Raw genomic sequence first — 13,153 nt, 5'->3', positions numbered from 1 at the left:
TGCTGGGTTTTCTATTCTGGGATGCTCAGATGGAGGTAAAATTGATGGCTACTATGGACACCAAACCAGCAACTCACATGCTGTGGGTCTGCCAAAAGGCCTCTGGGGCCCTGCTTGAGTTGGGAGATCTCATCCTATTATCTCCAGGGCTCCAAATAGAGGAAAGGAGAGGAGGTGCACAGAGCATTGATTACATACAGGAATTAGTACCTTGTATACAGTAGGTACAGCAGGTTATCAATCCACAGTGAAAAAAACCCCTTTTGACTGTGGTCCTGCCCAGTTCCTCCTCCTCTTTTTCCTTCTCTACCTCATTTTTCCCACCATCTCTTCCTCTTCCTCCTCTCCTGGCAGGCAGTGAGGTCCAACCTGGATTTCAATTCTAACTGCCTTTGCCAGCAATGTGACAATGCACTAACAACTTACCCTCTCTGATCCTTAATTCCTTTACCTGTTACATAGGGGTGGAGATACCTACCTTGGTTCTCTGATGAGAACTGGATGAGAGAATATCTGAAATGTATCCATGCAGAGTAGGCACTCAATTAATGCCCTTCACGGTGGTCATTTCTACCCACCAGCCTTCTCACCACCAAGTCCTATTCAACCAACAGAATTCACAGGGAACGCAAGGTAGGAAACCACAGCTTTGTCTACTTTTTTTTTAAGTTTTCATTTATTTGAAAGAGAGCGATAACGAGCAGTGGAGGGGCAGAGAGAGAGAGAGAGAAGCAGACTCCCCGCTGAGAAGGAAGCCTGACTCTGCAGGCTCAATCCCAGGACTGGAGCTCATGACCTGAGCTGAAAGCAGACACCCAACTGACTGAGCCACCCAGGCACCCCAGGAAACCACAACTTTAATGGGAAGTTCAAGTTTCCCTTTCATTTCAAGACTAACATTTCCCACATATTTGCCCATATGGCTTATTCTTCAGTTAGGGCTGCTTAATGAGTGCTCTGGGCATACTCCCTCTAACTTCACACAATTTTTTGCTAAAATAATCAAATATGCCAGTAGGACTAAAGGAAACAAAGAAGAGCAAACAATAAGCCAATGCCCCCGGTGCATAAAAGGCAAAGGGGCTCTTAGCAGACACGGCATGTCGGATGTCCTGGAGCACAGGGGATATATCCGTGTTGGTTTTTATATTGATTAACTTCAGATAATTCCGTTGCTGGAGGATATAATCCTTGCCATAGTCCTCCTCCACGTCAGAGCTAAGGTGGTCCAGGATGTTCTTTTCCAGCTTACTCCACATTTCACTTGTGCCTGCGATATCTGTGGTGTGAGAAGAAGGGAGGCTCAGGTACTGGGGAAGCTAGATCAGCACATCCATCCTCTACCAGGGAAGCAGGCCCCTGTGAATTGGCTTCTGTTGGAAAGGACAGCCATTCCCAAATGCCTTCTTTTTTTTTTTTTTAATGTGCCTTAAAGGGTATTGAGTATATTTTTTCAACATACATACAGAAAAGTTCACACATGACTGGGTTTCCACAAACTGAAGAGCCCATGCAACCAGCTGCAGAATGAGAAGACAAACCGGCTTTGGAGCCCTCACTCCCAGCCCTCTTCCCAGGAGCCACTGTCCCAATTAACAGAACAGATCAGTTTTGCCTGGCTTTGCACATTATGTAAATGAAATCATACATCCTGCTGTGAGAGTCATCCATATACTGTGTGGTCATTCCCACCTCTGCAGTTTTCCATTGTATAAACATGTCATAAACTATTTATCCATTATACTGTGATGGGCATCTGGGTTGTTTCCATTTGGGGACTCTTACAAATAGTGCTGCCACAATTGGGGCACCTGGGTGGCTCAGTGGTTGAGTGCCTGGCTTTGGCTTAGGGAGTGATCCCAGGGTCCTGGGATAGAGTCCCACATCAGGCTACCCAAAGGCAGCCTGCTTCTCCCTCTGCCTGTGTCTCTGCCTCTCTCTCTATGTCTCTCATGAATAAATAAATAAAATCTCTTTTAAAAAAATAGTGCTGCCGCAAACATTCTATTACATTCATTTTCATGATTACTATATACAATATAAAAGGTAATATATACAATATAATATATATAAAAAAATATATGCATATATATATGCAGATACATATATACATCTATATATAATTTTTAATTGAGAAGTGAAACCTCTTCTATATATAAAATTAAATATACAATACTGACTATCATCTATTTAATAAATATAATTTAAGCAATATATAATAAGTATAATTTAAGTATACATTTAAATTTTAACATATAAATTATATGTGATTAAATATACCAACATTTAATATAGAAGCAATGATTACTTATCATATACAATTTAATTATATATATTTACCTTAAAATATTGTAGCAATGCCTGCTCATTATATAAAATAATAAGGAGATGTATATGCTTTTAAAATTAATCTGCTCCATGGTAACTTACAGTTTTGTGTATCTTTCTATATTCTCTCCTTGTTCATACAAACATATATAGCCTATGTTTAATTTTATATTACCAAGAACAAACAAAAACCAAAAAGGATCATAGTTGACATGTTTTCCAAAAATTTGCTTCTTTGTTTGCTTAGTAATAAATCACAGACCTGCCTCTGATAGTCAATGGCTACAGATTTAAACCAGAGCAGCAGAAATTTCCCATTGAACAGCTTTTAGGCAACCACTTCTCTCTGAAAGGACTTTTCAGTCATTCCCAGGCTTCAACATCTCCGTTGACATTGCTATAAATAGCCCTGCACAATACATCCTTTTATATTTCAGCATTTTTTAGTCTACAGGCAGCTCCCACAATGTGGTTACCTGGTCAAAAGGCACCTGCATTTTGAATTTGAATACCTGCCAGATTACTTTCCAGAAAGAATGCAGCACCCTGAGCTCCCTCCTGCAAAGTGTGTGATTGCTCTGGGATTGCTGTGGAATGAGCCTTGGTTCACTAGTTTGGGGGATTCCAGGATATCAGGTCAGTGAGGGAGCCTAGTTGTGAAATGTAAGCCAGGGACATCCACTTATACTTGCAGAAATGCAAATAGATTTCAATTGCTCAGTTTTTTTCGTGAAGGCACAAGACCACACTTAAAGAATTGATTACCCTAACAATTGCTCTAGGGGCTTCTGGGTCCTGAACGAAATATTCCTCCATTGAACCATTGTTCCTCCAGCTACCTCTCCCTCAGTCTCTTTTCCAGGCTGAGGGATCCCTTTTCTTCTCTACTTCCTCCCTCTTTACACCCCGCATGGACTTTCTAACCACTTCTGTGGGTACCCTGTGCAGAGTTTCCAAAGCTCCCTTTATCGGTGACAAAGCCACCACACTTTTCTCAACCTTCATCTGCCACTTTTGACACCCACCCATCCATCCCCTGCCACTTTGGGGCTATGCACAATGAATCTGTCAGGGTGACCTGGATCCAAAAACCCCATCTCTGACTCATACTACTCTATGGCTTGGGAAATTTCTTAACTTCTCTGAGACTCAGTTTTCTTCCTACTAGATGGGAATATTATGATACCTATCTCACAGATGAGGATTCAGTGAGATAGTATATGTAAGGTGCTTAAAATCTGCTAATTATGGAATATGTTTTAGCTATTTTTCTTACAAGAACTAAAATATCTGGTATGTCTCCTTGAATGTCTTCAGAAGCTCTCCTTGTCTCCCTGAAGATTCCTACTCTTGTTCTCAAGAACAAGAGTAGGAATCTACTCTTAATTCTGCCCCAGCTTTGAGCATCATTCTCCAAACTAGAGTCCTCAGCCTTCCCCTCTCTGGCCCTTTGCCTTAAAAGAGCCCATCAGAATCACCTTTAGACTGAGGGCTGCCTGGTATAAAAGAAAGAATGGAGCACTGCACCTATGGATCTGGCTTTCAAATTGCCTACCACCAAAGTGTGTCACATACCCAGACAGGGGTATGTATCACCACCCCACATTAGCATCCTTACCTGGCAAATGATGTCAATTCTTAAACCTATCTCTCAGAGCTGTGGTGAGGATTAAGACATATATGAGAAAGATGGGAGTATAAGTTAGAACTATATTTTTAAAAACAGCTTGGGATTACCCACCCAATAAAACTGAAGATAATTAGGGGTGTCTGGGTGACTCTGTAGTTAAGTGTCTGGCTTTGGCTCAGGTCATGATCCCAGGGTCCTGGGATTCAGTCTCACATCAGGCTCCCTGCAAGGAGCTTGCTTCTCCCTCTGCCTATGTCTCTGCCTCTCTCTGTGTGTCTCGAATGAATGAATGAATAAATAAATAAATATCTTTAAAAAATAATCCTGAAGACAACTAAACTCCATAATCCAATCATTCCACTCTTAGGAATGTGTCATCAGTAAATCACCTACATGTACACCGCAGTACATGTCATATGCCAAAGAGTCATAACTGAATCACTCGTAACTATCCCAAAGTGACCCAAATATTCCATCAATAATAGAAAAATTATAAATTAAAAAAGAAAAATAATAGAAAAATTGTGGCATGCTCACAGAATACCGTATAGCAATGAAAATGAATTAGCTATAGCTACAAACAACATAGATGAACCATGAAAACGTAATGTTGAATGAGAAAAGCCAGACAGAAAAGAACACATGCAGGCTGATTTCATTCAAAGTTCAAAAGCCAGTAAAGCCAAATTCAATTGTTTGGGGATTTATGGATGGATATAACAGTGAAAAGAAAAGCAAATGAACAATTGTTTTCTTACAAAAAGTAAGAAAGTAGGTACATGTCAAGGAAGGGGAGAGCTAGGATTAGAAATGACACTGGAGCTTCTGGGTGCTCACAATGCTTTATTTTTTTGATCTGGATGTTAAGTGCATGAGTTTTTATAGTTATTGTTAAACTATGTGCATATAAGATATATTTCTCAATTTTTAAAAATGGGGGAGGGCTCCTGGCTGGCTCAGATAGTGGAGCTCATGACTCTTGATCTCAAGGTTGTAAGTTTGAGCCCCACATTGGATGTAGAAAGTATTTAAAAATTTTAAAAAATCTTTAAAAACAAACAAATAAGTACATTTAAAAAATAAACATAAAAATAAGGGGCACCTGGATGGCTCAGTAAGTAGAACATGCAATTCTTGGTCTTGGGTTTGAAAGTTTGAGCCCCACATTGGGTGTAGAGATTACTTAAAAATAAAATCTTTTTTTTTTTTAAGATTTTATTTCTTTATTTAGAAAGAGAAAGTGTGTGCATGCGTGCATGCATGCATGAGTGGGGGAGGAGCAGAGGAAGGAGAGAGAATCTCAAGCTGACTTCATGCTGAGCAGGGAGTGCCATGCAGGCTTGATCTCAGGACTCTGAGATCATGATCTGAGCTGAAATCAAGAGTTGGACACTTAACTGAGTGTGCCACCCAGACGCCCCCAAAATAAAATAAATATTAATAATAATATTAAGAGCAACAGAATCAGGAAATGATGTATGGAAAGTGACTAGCACTTGAGAAGATCAGGTCCCCCAAAATATCAGCTCTAACAATTTTGGGGACTCCTCAAAACTATAATTAACTGCAGGGTTGCCTTCTGGTCCAAATGGAGTCTTTTGTTCTGTGTTGGAAGTTTTCTTTGGCTGTGTCATCAAATCCTCAACCTTCCTACCAGGTTTCAAGTCAAATTCATCATTTTTGCCTTATATTACCTGTCAGCCAGCTTTCCTCTCTGCCACACCTTCTATCCCAGTGTCTCAGTCTGTCACCTTTGGTATCATCTTTGGCCCACTGTCCCATTCCATCACCTCTGCTCCACACTCCTCCCCGTCCAAGAAGTCTCTAGGTTGGAAACCTCTCTCAAAGCCTCCTCTTTCCCCCATTCCTATGCAATGGTCTAGCCTGACAACCTGAGTGGCCCTGGTTTCTTTCTCTGATTCCCTACCAGAACAACTCCTTGACTGACCCATGCTTTTCCAGGACAACTCTGTGGTACCCAGGCTGCCAAGTGCTTCAAGACAAAAGTTCAGTTTTTCTTTCAGATTTGTTGGTTTTGTTAACTTTTAGACCTCAAGGTTCTTCTAGTGTGTTAGCAAACCTTTCCAGTTTGTGGTCTTTTATTAGGCATGCTTTTTTTTTTTTCTCTAATTTTCTTTTTCTTATTTTTTAAAAAGATTTTATTTATTTATTCATGATAGACATAGAGAGAGAGAGAGAGAAGGAGAGAGGCAGAGATACAGGCAGAGGGAGAAGCAGGCTCCATCCCAGGAGCCTGACGTGGGACTCGATCCCAGGACTCCAGGATCACACCCTGGGCCAAAGACAGGTGCTAAACCACTGAGCCACCCAGGGATCCCCCTCTTTTTCGTATTTTTTATAGGCATGCTTTTTCACATTTTCACTTAAATCACCAATTAAATGTTTGATGACTCAGAGCTAAGGACCGAGCCACAGGGGTAGTCTGCATCTGCTCAGAGTTCAGGAATTCAGAGAGGTGAGAGGAGAGGATGGCCATCTCCTTCCAGGGTAGAAAGGGAGTGGGTTATATTTTTCAGAGAAGAGAGGATAGTGTTTGAAAAACATATGACATCAAAACTGAATTCCTTTGTGGAAGAATACAAGAGAGCAACCATATATTGAAGAAACTGGGCCCTGCTCCTTTATTTTTAAAAGAGGCGCATCCATCCCAACCCCTCTTTGGCCAAGCACTGAGGGGTTCAGTTTAAACTCTTTCAGAACAAAAGACTCTCAGCATCCCTTTCAAGATGATACTCTTGGGCTTAGACACCTACTTGTTCTGAAGCCTCCAGGCTGGATGACAGAGACTTTAACTCCCCATTTGGAAAGCTCTTGTCTCATGACTGCTGAAAACATGGTCAGAGCCGCCTTGGATGAGCTATAGGCTGCCAGCTTTTCCATTGGGACCCCTGCTATGGAAATAAAGAGAGAGAGAAAAAATCAGGTCTGATGTTTTCATTTGTTCATCCACTAAGTATTTAAACAGGACCTACTACATGCCAGGAACTGGAATCAGTGGTGACTAAGGCAGACAAGGGCCTTCTGTACCCAGGTGGGTGCCTATTCTTGGTCACAACCTTGGTCTGGCTTCCTTCGCTTCTGCCTTCTATACTGCACCATCACAGCTGATCCAATGACAAACCAAGTGTAAAGGTCAATCTATCCTGGCTTCTAAGCTAAACGTGATTCAGGCTGGGGCAGATAAAGAGGATCTGCCACAGCCTTGGACCTTCCAGTTTGGCCAGCCACTATTCTGAGGTTCTGGGTGGACATATCTGGAGGAAGGGGTGGTCAGCCCAATCTAGCACCTGTAGTTGAACAAATTGGGTCTAATACTTGTCAAAACAAGGAGTAATGCACACCATAGGGAACCATGGGACTTCTTTGTATGAGGAAGTGAGAAAGGGCTTATTCTAGGAGAGCTAGTTAGGGCTGTGGAGATGCTCTTTATTGCACCTGGATCACACTTAGCTTAGAAGCTGGAAGAAACTGATCCTTAACCTGGGTCTATCATTGGACCACATGTGTAGGAGGAGTTATAGAAAGCAGAGGCAAAGGAAGCCAGAGAAGTCAAGTGACCTTAATTGGAATAACAGTCTGCAGATGTAATTAAAGGACAGATCTCAAGATGAGACCATCCTGGATCAGGATCGGCCCTGAATTCAATAGGTTTTCTTGTAGGAGACAGAAAAGAAGACACACAGAGAAACAGGAGAACAGACCATGTGAAGATGGAGACAGAGATGGGAGGGATGCTGCCACAAGCCAAGGAATGCTTAAAGCCCCTAGAAGCTGGGATTGTCAAAAAAGGTATTCTTCTCTAGAGCCTTTAAAGGGAAGTGGCCCTGCCAACACATTGATTTTAGACTTCTGGCTTCCAGAACTGTAACAGAACAAATTCCTGTTGTTTTATATCATTGTAATTTGTTACAGCAGCCCTAGGAAACGAATACACATGTATTCCTGGTGTTCTTTAACTGGAAGATAATTGAGATTGGGAAGGGCTGAAGACAGGGCTCACAGCATGCAGGGGACCTCATGGGGAACCCAGGGTGACTAGACCAACAACATTAGGGCTCTCAGCTTTGGTCAAGATTTCTCTAGTCAAAGAAGCAAGCATTGGGTCAATCGCTAAACCAATTCAGATACAGCCATGCAATGGAATACAAATCAGCCATTTTAAAAAGTTCATTAAAAGGAATGCACATAAAGGGCACCTGCCTGGCTTTGCTGGTGGAGCATGCAGGTTGTGATCACGAAGTTGTGATTTTGAGCCCCATGTTGAGTTTAGAGATTACTTAAAAATAAAATTTCTTAAAAAAAAAAAAAAAGAATAGGGACACCTGGGTGGCTCAGCAGTTGGGTGTCTGCCTTTGGCCCAGGGTGTGATCCTGGAGCCCTGGGATTGAGTCCCACATCAGACTCCCTTCATGGAGGCTGCTTCTCTCTCTGCCTGTGTCTCTGCCTCTCTCTCTCTCTCTCTCTCTCTCTCTGTGTGTGTGTGTGTGTGTGTGTGTGTCTCATGAATAAATAATATCTTTTAAAAAAAGAATAAACTTGATACATACAACAGCATAAATAAGTCTCAAAGTAATTATGGTGAATGAAAGAGCCGGACAAAAAAAGCGTATGTGCTGTATGATTCCATATATTTAAAATTTTAGAAAATGCAAACCAATCTATAGTGATATAAACAGATCAGTGGTTACCTGCAGTGGGATGGGGAAGGATTAGAAAGGGGGACAAGGAAACTTTTGGGGATGATGGACATGTTCACTATCTTAATTATGGTGATAGTTTCCTGGTTGTATACATAGGTCTAAACTTATCAAATTGTATACTTTGAAGATTTTATTTTATTTATTAAGAGAGACAGTGCAGGAGCTGGGGGAGGGGCATTGGAAGAGGGGAAGAAGATTCCCTGTGGGGCATAGAGCCTGATACAGGACTCGATCCCAGGACCCCTAGATCATCACCTAAGCTGAAACCAAGAGTCAGAGGTTTAACCAAATGAGCCATCCAGGAGCCCCACAAATTGTGTACTTTAAATATGACAGTTTATTGTATGTAAATTATATCTCAATTTTTTAAAGAAAGGGAAGGAAAGAAAAGAGAAAACGAAAGAAGAAAGGAAAGAGAAAAAGAAAGGAAAGGAGAAACAACCACCACCTGCCTTTTGGGACCATAGGCACATCAGGAAATGCCAAAGATGACTTCATAGGTATTTTTCTCTGCCTTAAATCCCCGAGAATATTTGCACAACTATCTGGGCATGGGTGGAGGATATCCTGTGTTCTCTGCTCTTAACTTTTCCAGGTATCTCTGTCCCACCAGCTTTCCCAGCCTTCAGTGATTTCTCACCAAACCAAACATGGGTCCAGTTTCCCACAATTACTTGTCTTTGATTTTCCAACTTCAGAACTTTGAAAATGATTCCTTTCCTTTGCCAAAGTATCTTTTATTCTTCTAGTTGGGTATGTTTCATCCATGGGAGAATATCTTCCTAGTCCTGAGTTCTCTTGGCCTGAGTCCTAAGTCTATCCCAAAATTAAAGTTGTCAATGTGCTTGAGACCACAAAATATGGCTCATATCCATATCTAACATTTATTAAAGAGTGTTTATTAAGGGATACTTAAGTCATCACCTTATGGTCTGTATAGAGGGTAGGACAAACACTTATGTCTTTGATAGGCTTTCAGCTACCTCTTCCTGGACCCCATAAAACACTGAATTCATTTCTGCACACAAAGAAAGCATGACTGCAATGACCATGCTCTGGTTTCTTAAAGAACAGTCTTAGTAGAGACATTGGCCATTTCTAGCCACTTAATGAAACCATGCCTTGAGTTTGATTATCTAGCCTACAATGCAATTAAAATGAAAATGAGGTGATAAAATGTAGGGAACCAAATATACACAAGTACAGGTAAAATTGGGAAAATCTGAATAAAATTGGTGAATTATCATTATCAGTATGCTGCTTATAATATTGTACTATGGTTTTGAGAAATTCAATCATTGGAGGAAACAAAGTAAAGAGTACATAAGATCTCTCTTTATTCTTTCTTAAAACTTTAGATAAATCTATGATGATCTCGAATATTTCACTTAAAATAGAGCATAGAATCTTCACTGCTGTGTTCACTGCAGCATTATTTATAATGGCCAAAACATGCAAACAACCTAAATGTCCATCAGTGGATGAATGGATAAAGGAAATTTAGCATATATATGCAATGGAATATTATTCAACCATTAAAAAGAAAGGAAATCTTGCTGTTTATATTAACATAGATAGACCTTGAGGATCTTGAGGAAATTGAGGGCATTATACTAAGTAAGATAATAGAAAGAAAAGAAATACTTTATGAGCACACTTACGGGGAAATCTAAAAAAAAAAAAAATTCATAGATACAGGGAACAGATAGGTGGTTACCAGAAGTAGAGGGTGGGGTGAAATAGGTGAAGGTGGTCAAAAAGTACAAACTTCCAGTAATAACACAGGTAAGTGGGACACCTGGGTGGCTCAGTGCTTGAGTGTCTGCCTTCAGCTCAGGTCGTGATCCTGGGGTCCTGGGATCGAGTCTTGCATCAGGCTCCCCACAGGAAGACTGCTTCTCCCTCTGCCTATGTCTCTGCCTCTCTATGTCTCTCATGAATAAATAAATAAAATCTTTGAAAAAAATAACAGATAAGTTCCAGGGATATAACATACAGCATAGTGACTATAGTTAATGACACTATATTGTATATTTGAAAATTGCTAAGACTAAATCTTAAAAGTTCTCATCACAAGAAAAAAATGTATCTATGTGAGGTGATGGATAGTAACTAACCTTTTGTGGGCATCATTTTGCAATATATACATAGATCAGTATATTGTGTACCTTAAACTAATACAATGTTATATGTCAACTATATCTCAATAAAACTGGTGAGGGGGGATGGGGAGACCATAGGCATTGAAGAGAGACCTAAAATAATTCATGTCAATTATCATCCTTATTCTTACATGATTATTAAAGCTTTGGCCTGGCTCACATAATTTCCTTTTGAGAAATACTCATCCTTACCTCCCTCTTTCTGTAGGAAGACTGTCGATCAATGGTTCTGCCTTTCTCATTGAAAGGGGTAGACTGGCCCAATACAATACTCCATCCCCTGGACTGGGAGATTGAGTTGGGGCTGAGCATGTGACCTCAACTGAGTCAGAGTCCTGATGATGGTGGAAGGGAAGGGAGATGACCTTATTGTTTATTCCTGGCTAAGTAAGCATGATCACAGTAGAAAACCAGAACTCCCAGGGGGCACTTCTGCTATCACATTGGAGACAGTAAGCAAAGGGAAGCAGAGAAGCAAGAAAGGGAATGCAGAAGTTGTGGGGGGGGGGTGGTGAGGAGGGAAACAAGGAGTGCAGGTGGGGGATTGTTATGATGATCCCTTCTTAAAACTTAGTTGCAGTCAGTTGGTGAGCTAATAAATTCCTTTTCCCTCTTCTGTTTTAGATAGTTTGAGGGTTTGACTCTGCCACTTAAAAGAAAGAGTCCTGAGGCTTAACTGATGAAATTTCAATACAGCATCTGGCAATAAACATTAAATTCTGGTTCCTGTCTTGCCTCAGATAACCAGCTGATTATTCTTGTTGTTGTTTGTGCCTCAGATAACCAGCTGATTGTTTCTTTAAAAAAAAAAAAAAGTTTTAAATAGGCTCCACATTCAGCACGGAGCCCAACCTGGGTTTGAACTCACCACCCTGAGATCAAGAACTTGATGCTCAACTGACTGAGCTACACAGGCACCCCTAGCTGATACTTTTAAAAGTCATCTTTAGTTTTACAAAATCTTAAGAGTTCCATATCTAACTTTTTACTTCACCTGGTGAGAAAGGCCCATGAAGTTAAAGCAACATATTCTAGTTTGCAACCCAGTTTGCAGAGTTACACCCTTCTCACTTCTCCATGATTTTACAGATGAGGGGAGTTTGGCTGGCAACCATGTCAGTTAGCAGAAGGCCATGGTGAAGAGCAGATTTTTGGGCCAAAGCTGCTTAAGTTCAAATCTCAGCTCTGTTATTGACAAGTAAAATAAATTAAAATTAGGAAAGTCATTTTATGTTTATGCACCTCTGTCTTTTCATCTGTAAATTAAAAATGATAGTATATGCATCACTGAGCTGTTTTGAAGGTCAAATATATTAATATATTAGAATAGTGCCTGACATAAAGTAAGCTCCATATATGAGCTTTCTTGTGTTAGTACTACTCAAGGTTTTTACAATTTCTCAATAGCCCAAAAGACTCCATATGTTTGGTGTTTCTTAGATTACTAAGTCCACCTGTTTCAGGATTTCCCAGAGTACTTGTTTATATGGATTTCTAGGACCCACCCTAGACCTACTGAATCAGAATCTGCAACTGAAACCAATCCAAGTGATTCCCTTGAATACTAAATCTTGAACTAGTACATTAGGGGTTTGGCCCCATATTTCTGAATATGTGTGTGCTTTCATGGTGACCTCCTGCATTATGGATGATATGACAAGTGGCAAGAATTTATCATATCCCATATTACCAATCTAAAGAGAAAACATGCTTTGGATCCAACAGTTAAGACACATTTGTCTTTTGTATTATATTGAACCCTGTGAAATTGCCATTATCAGACCATCATTGACCTACAAAATGGCAGTTCTATAAGGTTCAACTGCATAGATTCAATCTTGCTGTTAACATTTCCTGTTAGTGTCTAAGATTCCTGGGGGCATAAGATGAAGTAAGTGCAGACATCCAGGTTTTGCTGACTGAGAGCCTTACAGGATCTCAGGGCATACTCCCTTTTGACCTTTGCACCTCTTCATTACCTGTCCAGTTAGATTTGTAATTTCTTTTTTTGCTCTACTCAGGTTAAAATCCTATTGCCAGAAGGCAGCAAGGTAAGAAGAGGTTGCCAAGAACTTGGTAAGTTTATTTCCATTTCTAGGGGAAAACCTGACTTCCAAAATAGAGGGTTTATCTATTGGAACACAGGAGAACTGGTAAGGAATGTACAACCCTGGGTGTATGTCTGGGTTATAGCCTTCATGACCATCCAAAGTACTGATGTAATTCCAAGAAGGCTAAGTCTTGGGAATTTACATACTTATCCACTGGCTGACATTAAATGAAAACAGAATGCCCAGAGAGACAAATATATG

The 13,153-nt window shown here is 40.5% G+C and overlaps 1 protein-coding gene across 2 annotated transcripts in view; it reads right to left on the bottom strand.

The window, feature by feature from the left end:
- Positions 1 to 634: 634 nt before the first annotated feature.
- Positions 635 to 13,153, bottom strand: part of HSD17B2 (hydroxysteroid 17-beta dehydrogenase 2) — an 81,465-nt gene continuing 68,946 nt past the window's right edge. Inside the window, exons 4-5 of one of the 2 annotated variants that reach the window (XM_055307190.1) lie at positions 6,733 to 6,867; positions 635 to 1,279 (exon numbers count right to left, since the gene is read on the bottom strand). In XM_055307190.1, the coding sequence (XP_055163165.1) occupies positions 936 to 1,279; positions 6,733 to 6,867 (479 nt within the window). In that variant the 3' untranslated portion in view covers positions 635 to 935. Of the gene's footprint in view, positions 1,280 to 6,732; positions 6,871 to 13,153 lie in introns of both variants that reach the window. The other variant, XM_055307189.1, reaches the window with a different exon arrangement.

Source organism: Nyctereutes procyonoides, unplaced genomic scaffold, assembly GCF_905146905.1.
Source record: "Nyctereutes procyonoides isolate TBG_1078 unplaced genomic scaffold, NYPRO_anot_genome, whole genome shotgun sequence".
Lineage (NCBI taxonomy): Eukaryota > Metazoa > Chordata > Mammalia > Carnivora > Canidae > Nyctereutes > Nyctereutes procyonoides.
Note: the sequence above shows the minus strand (reverse complement) of the source record. Positions and strands in the feature narration are given on the sequence as shown.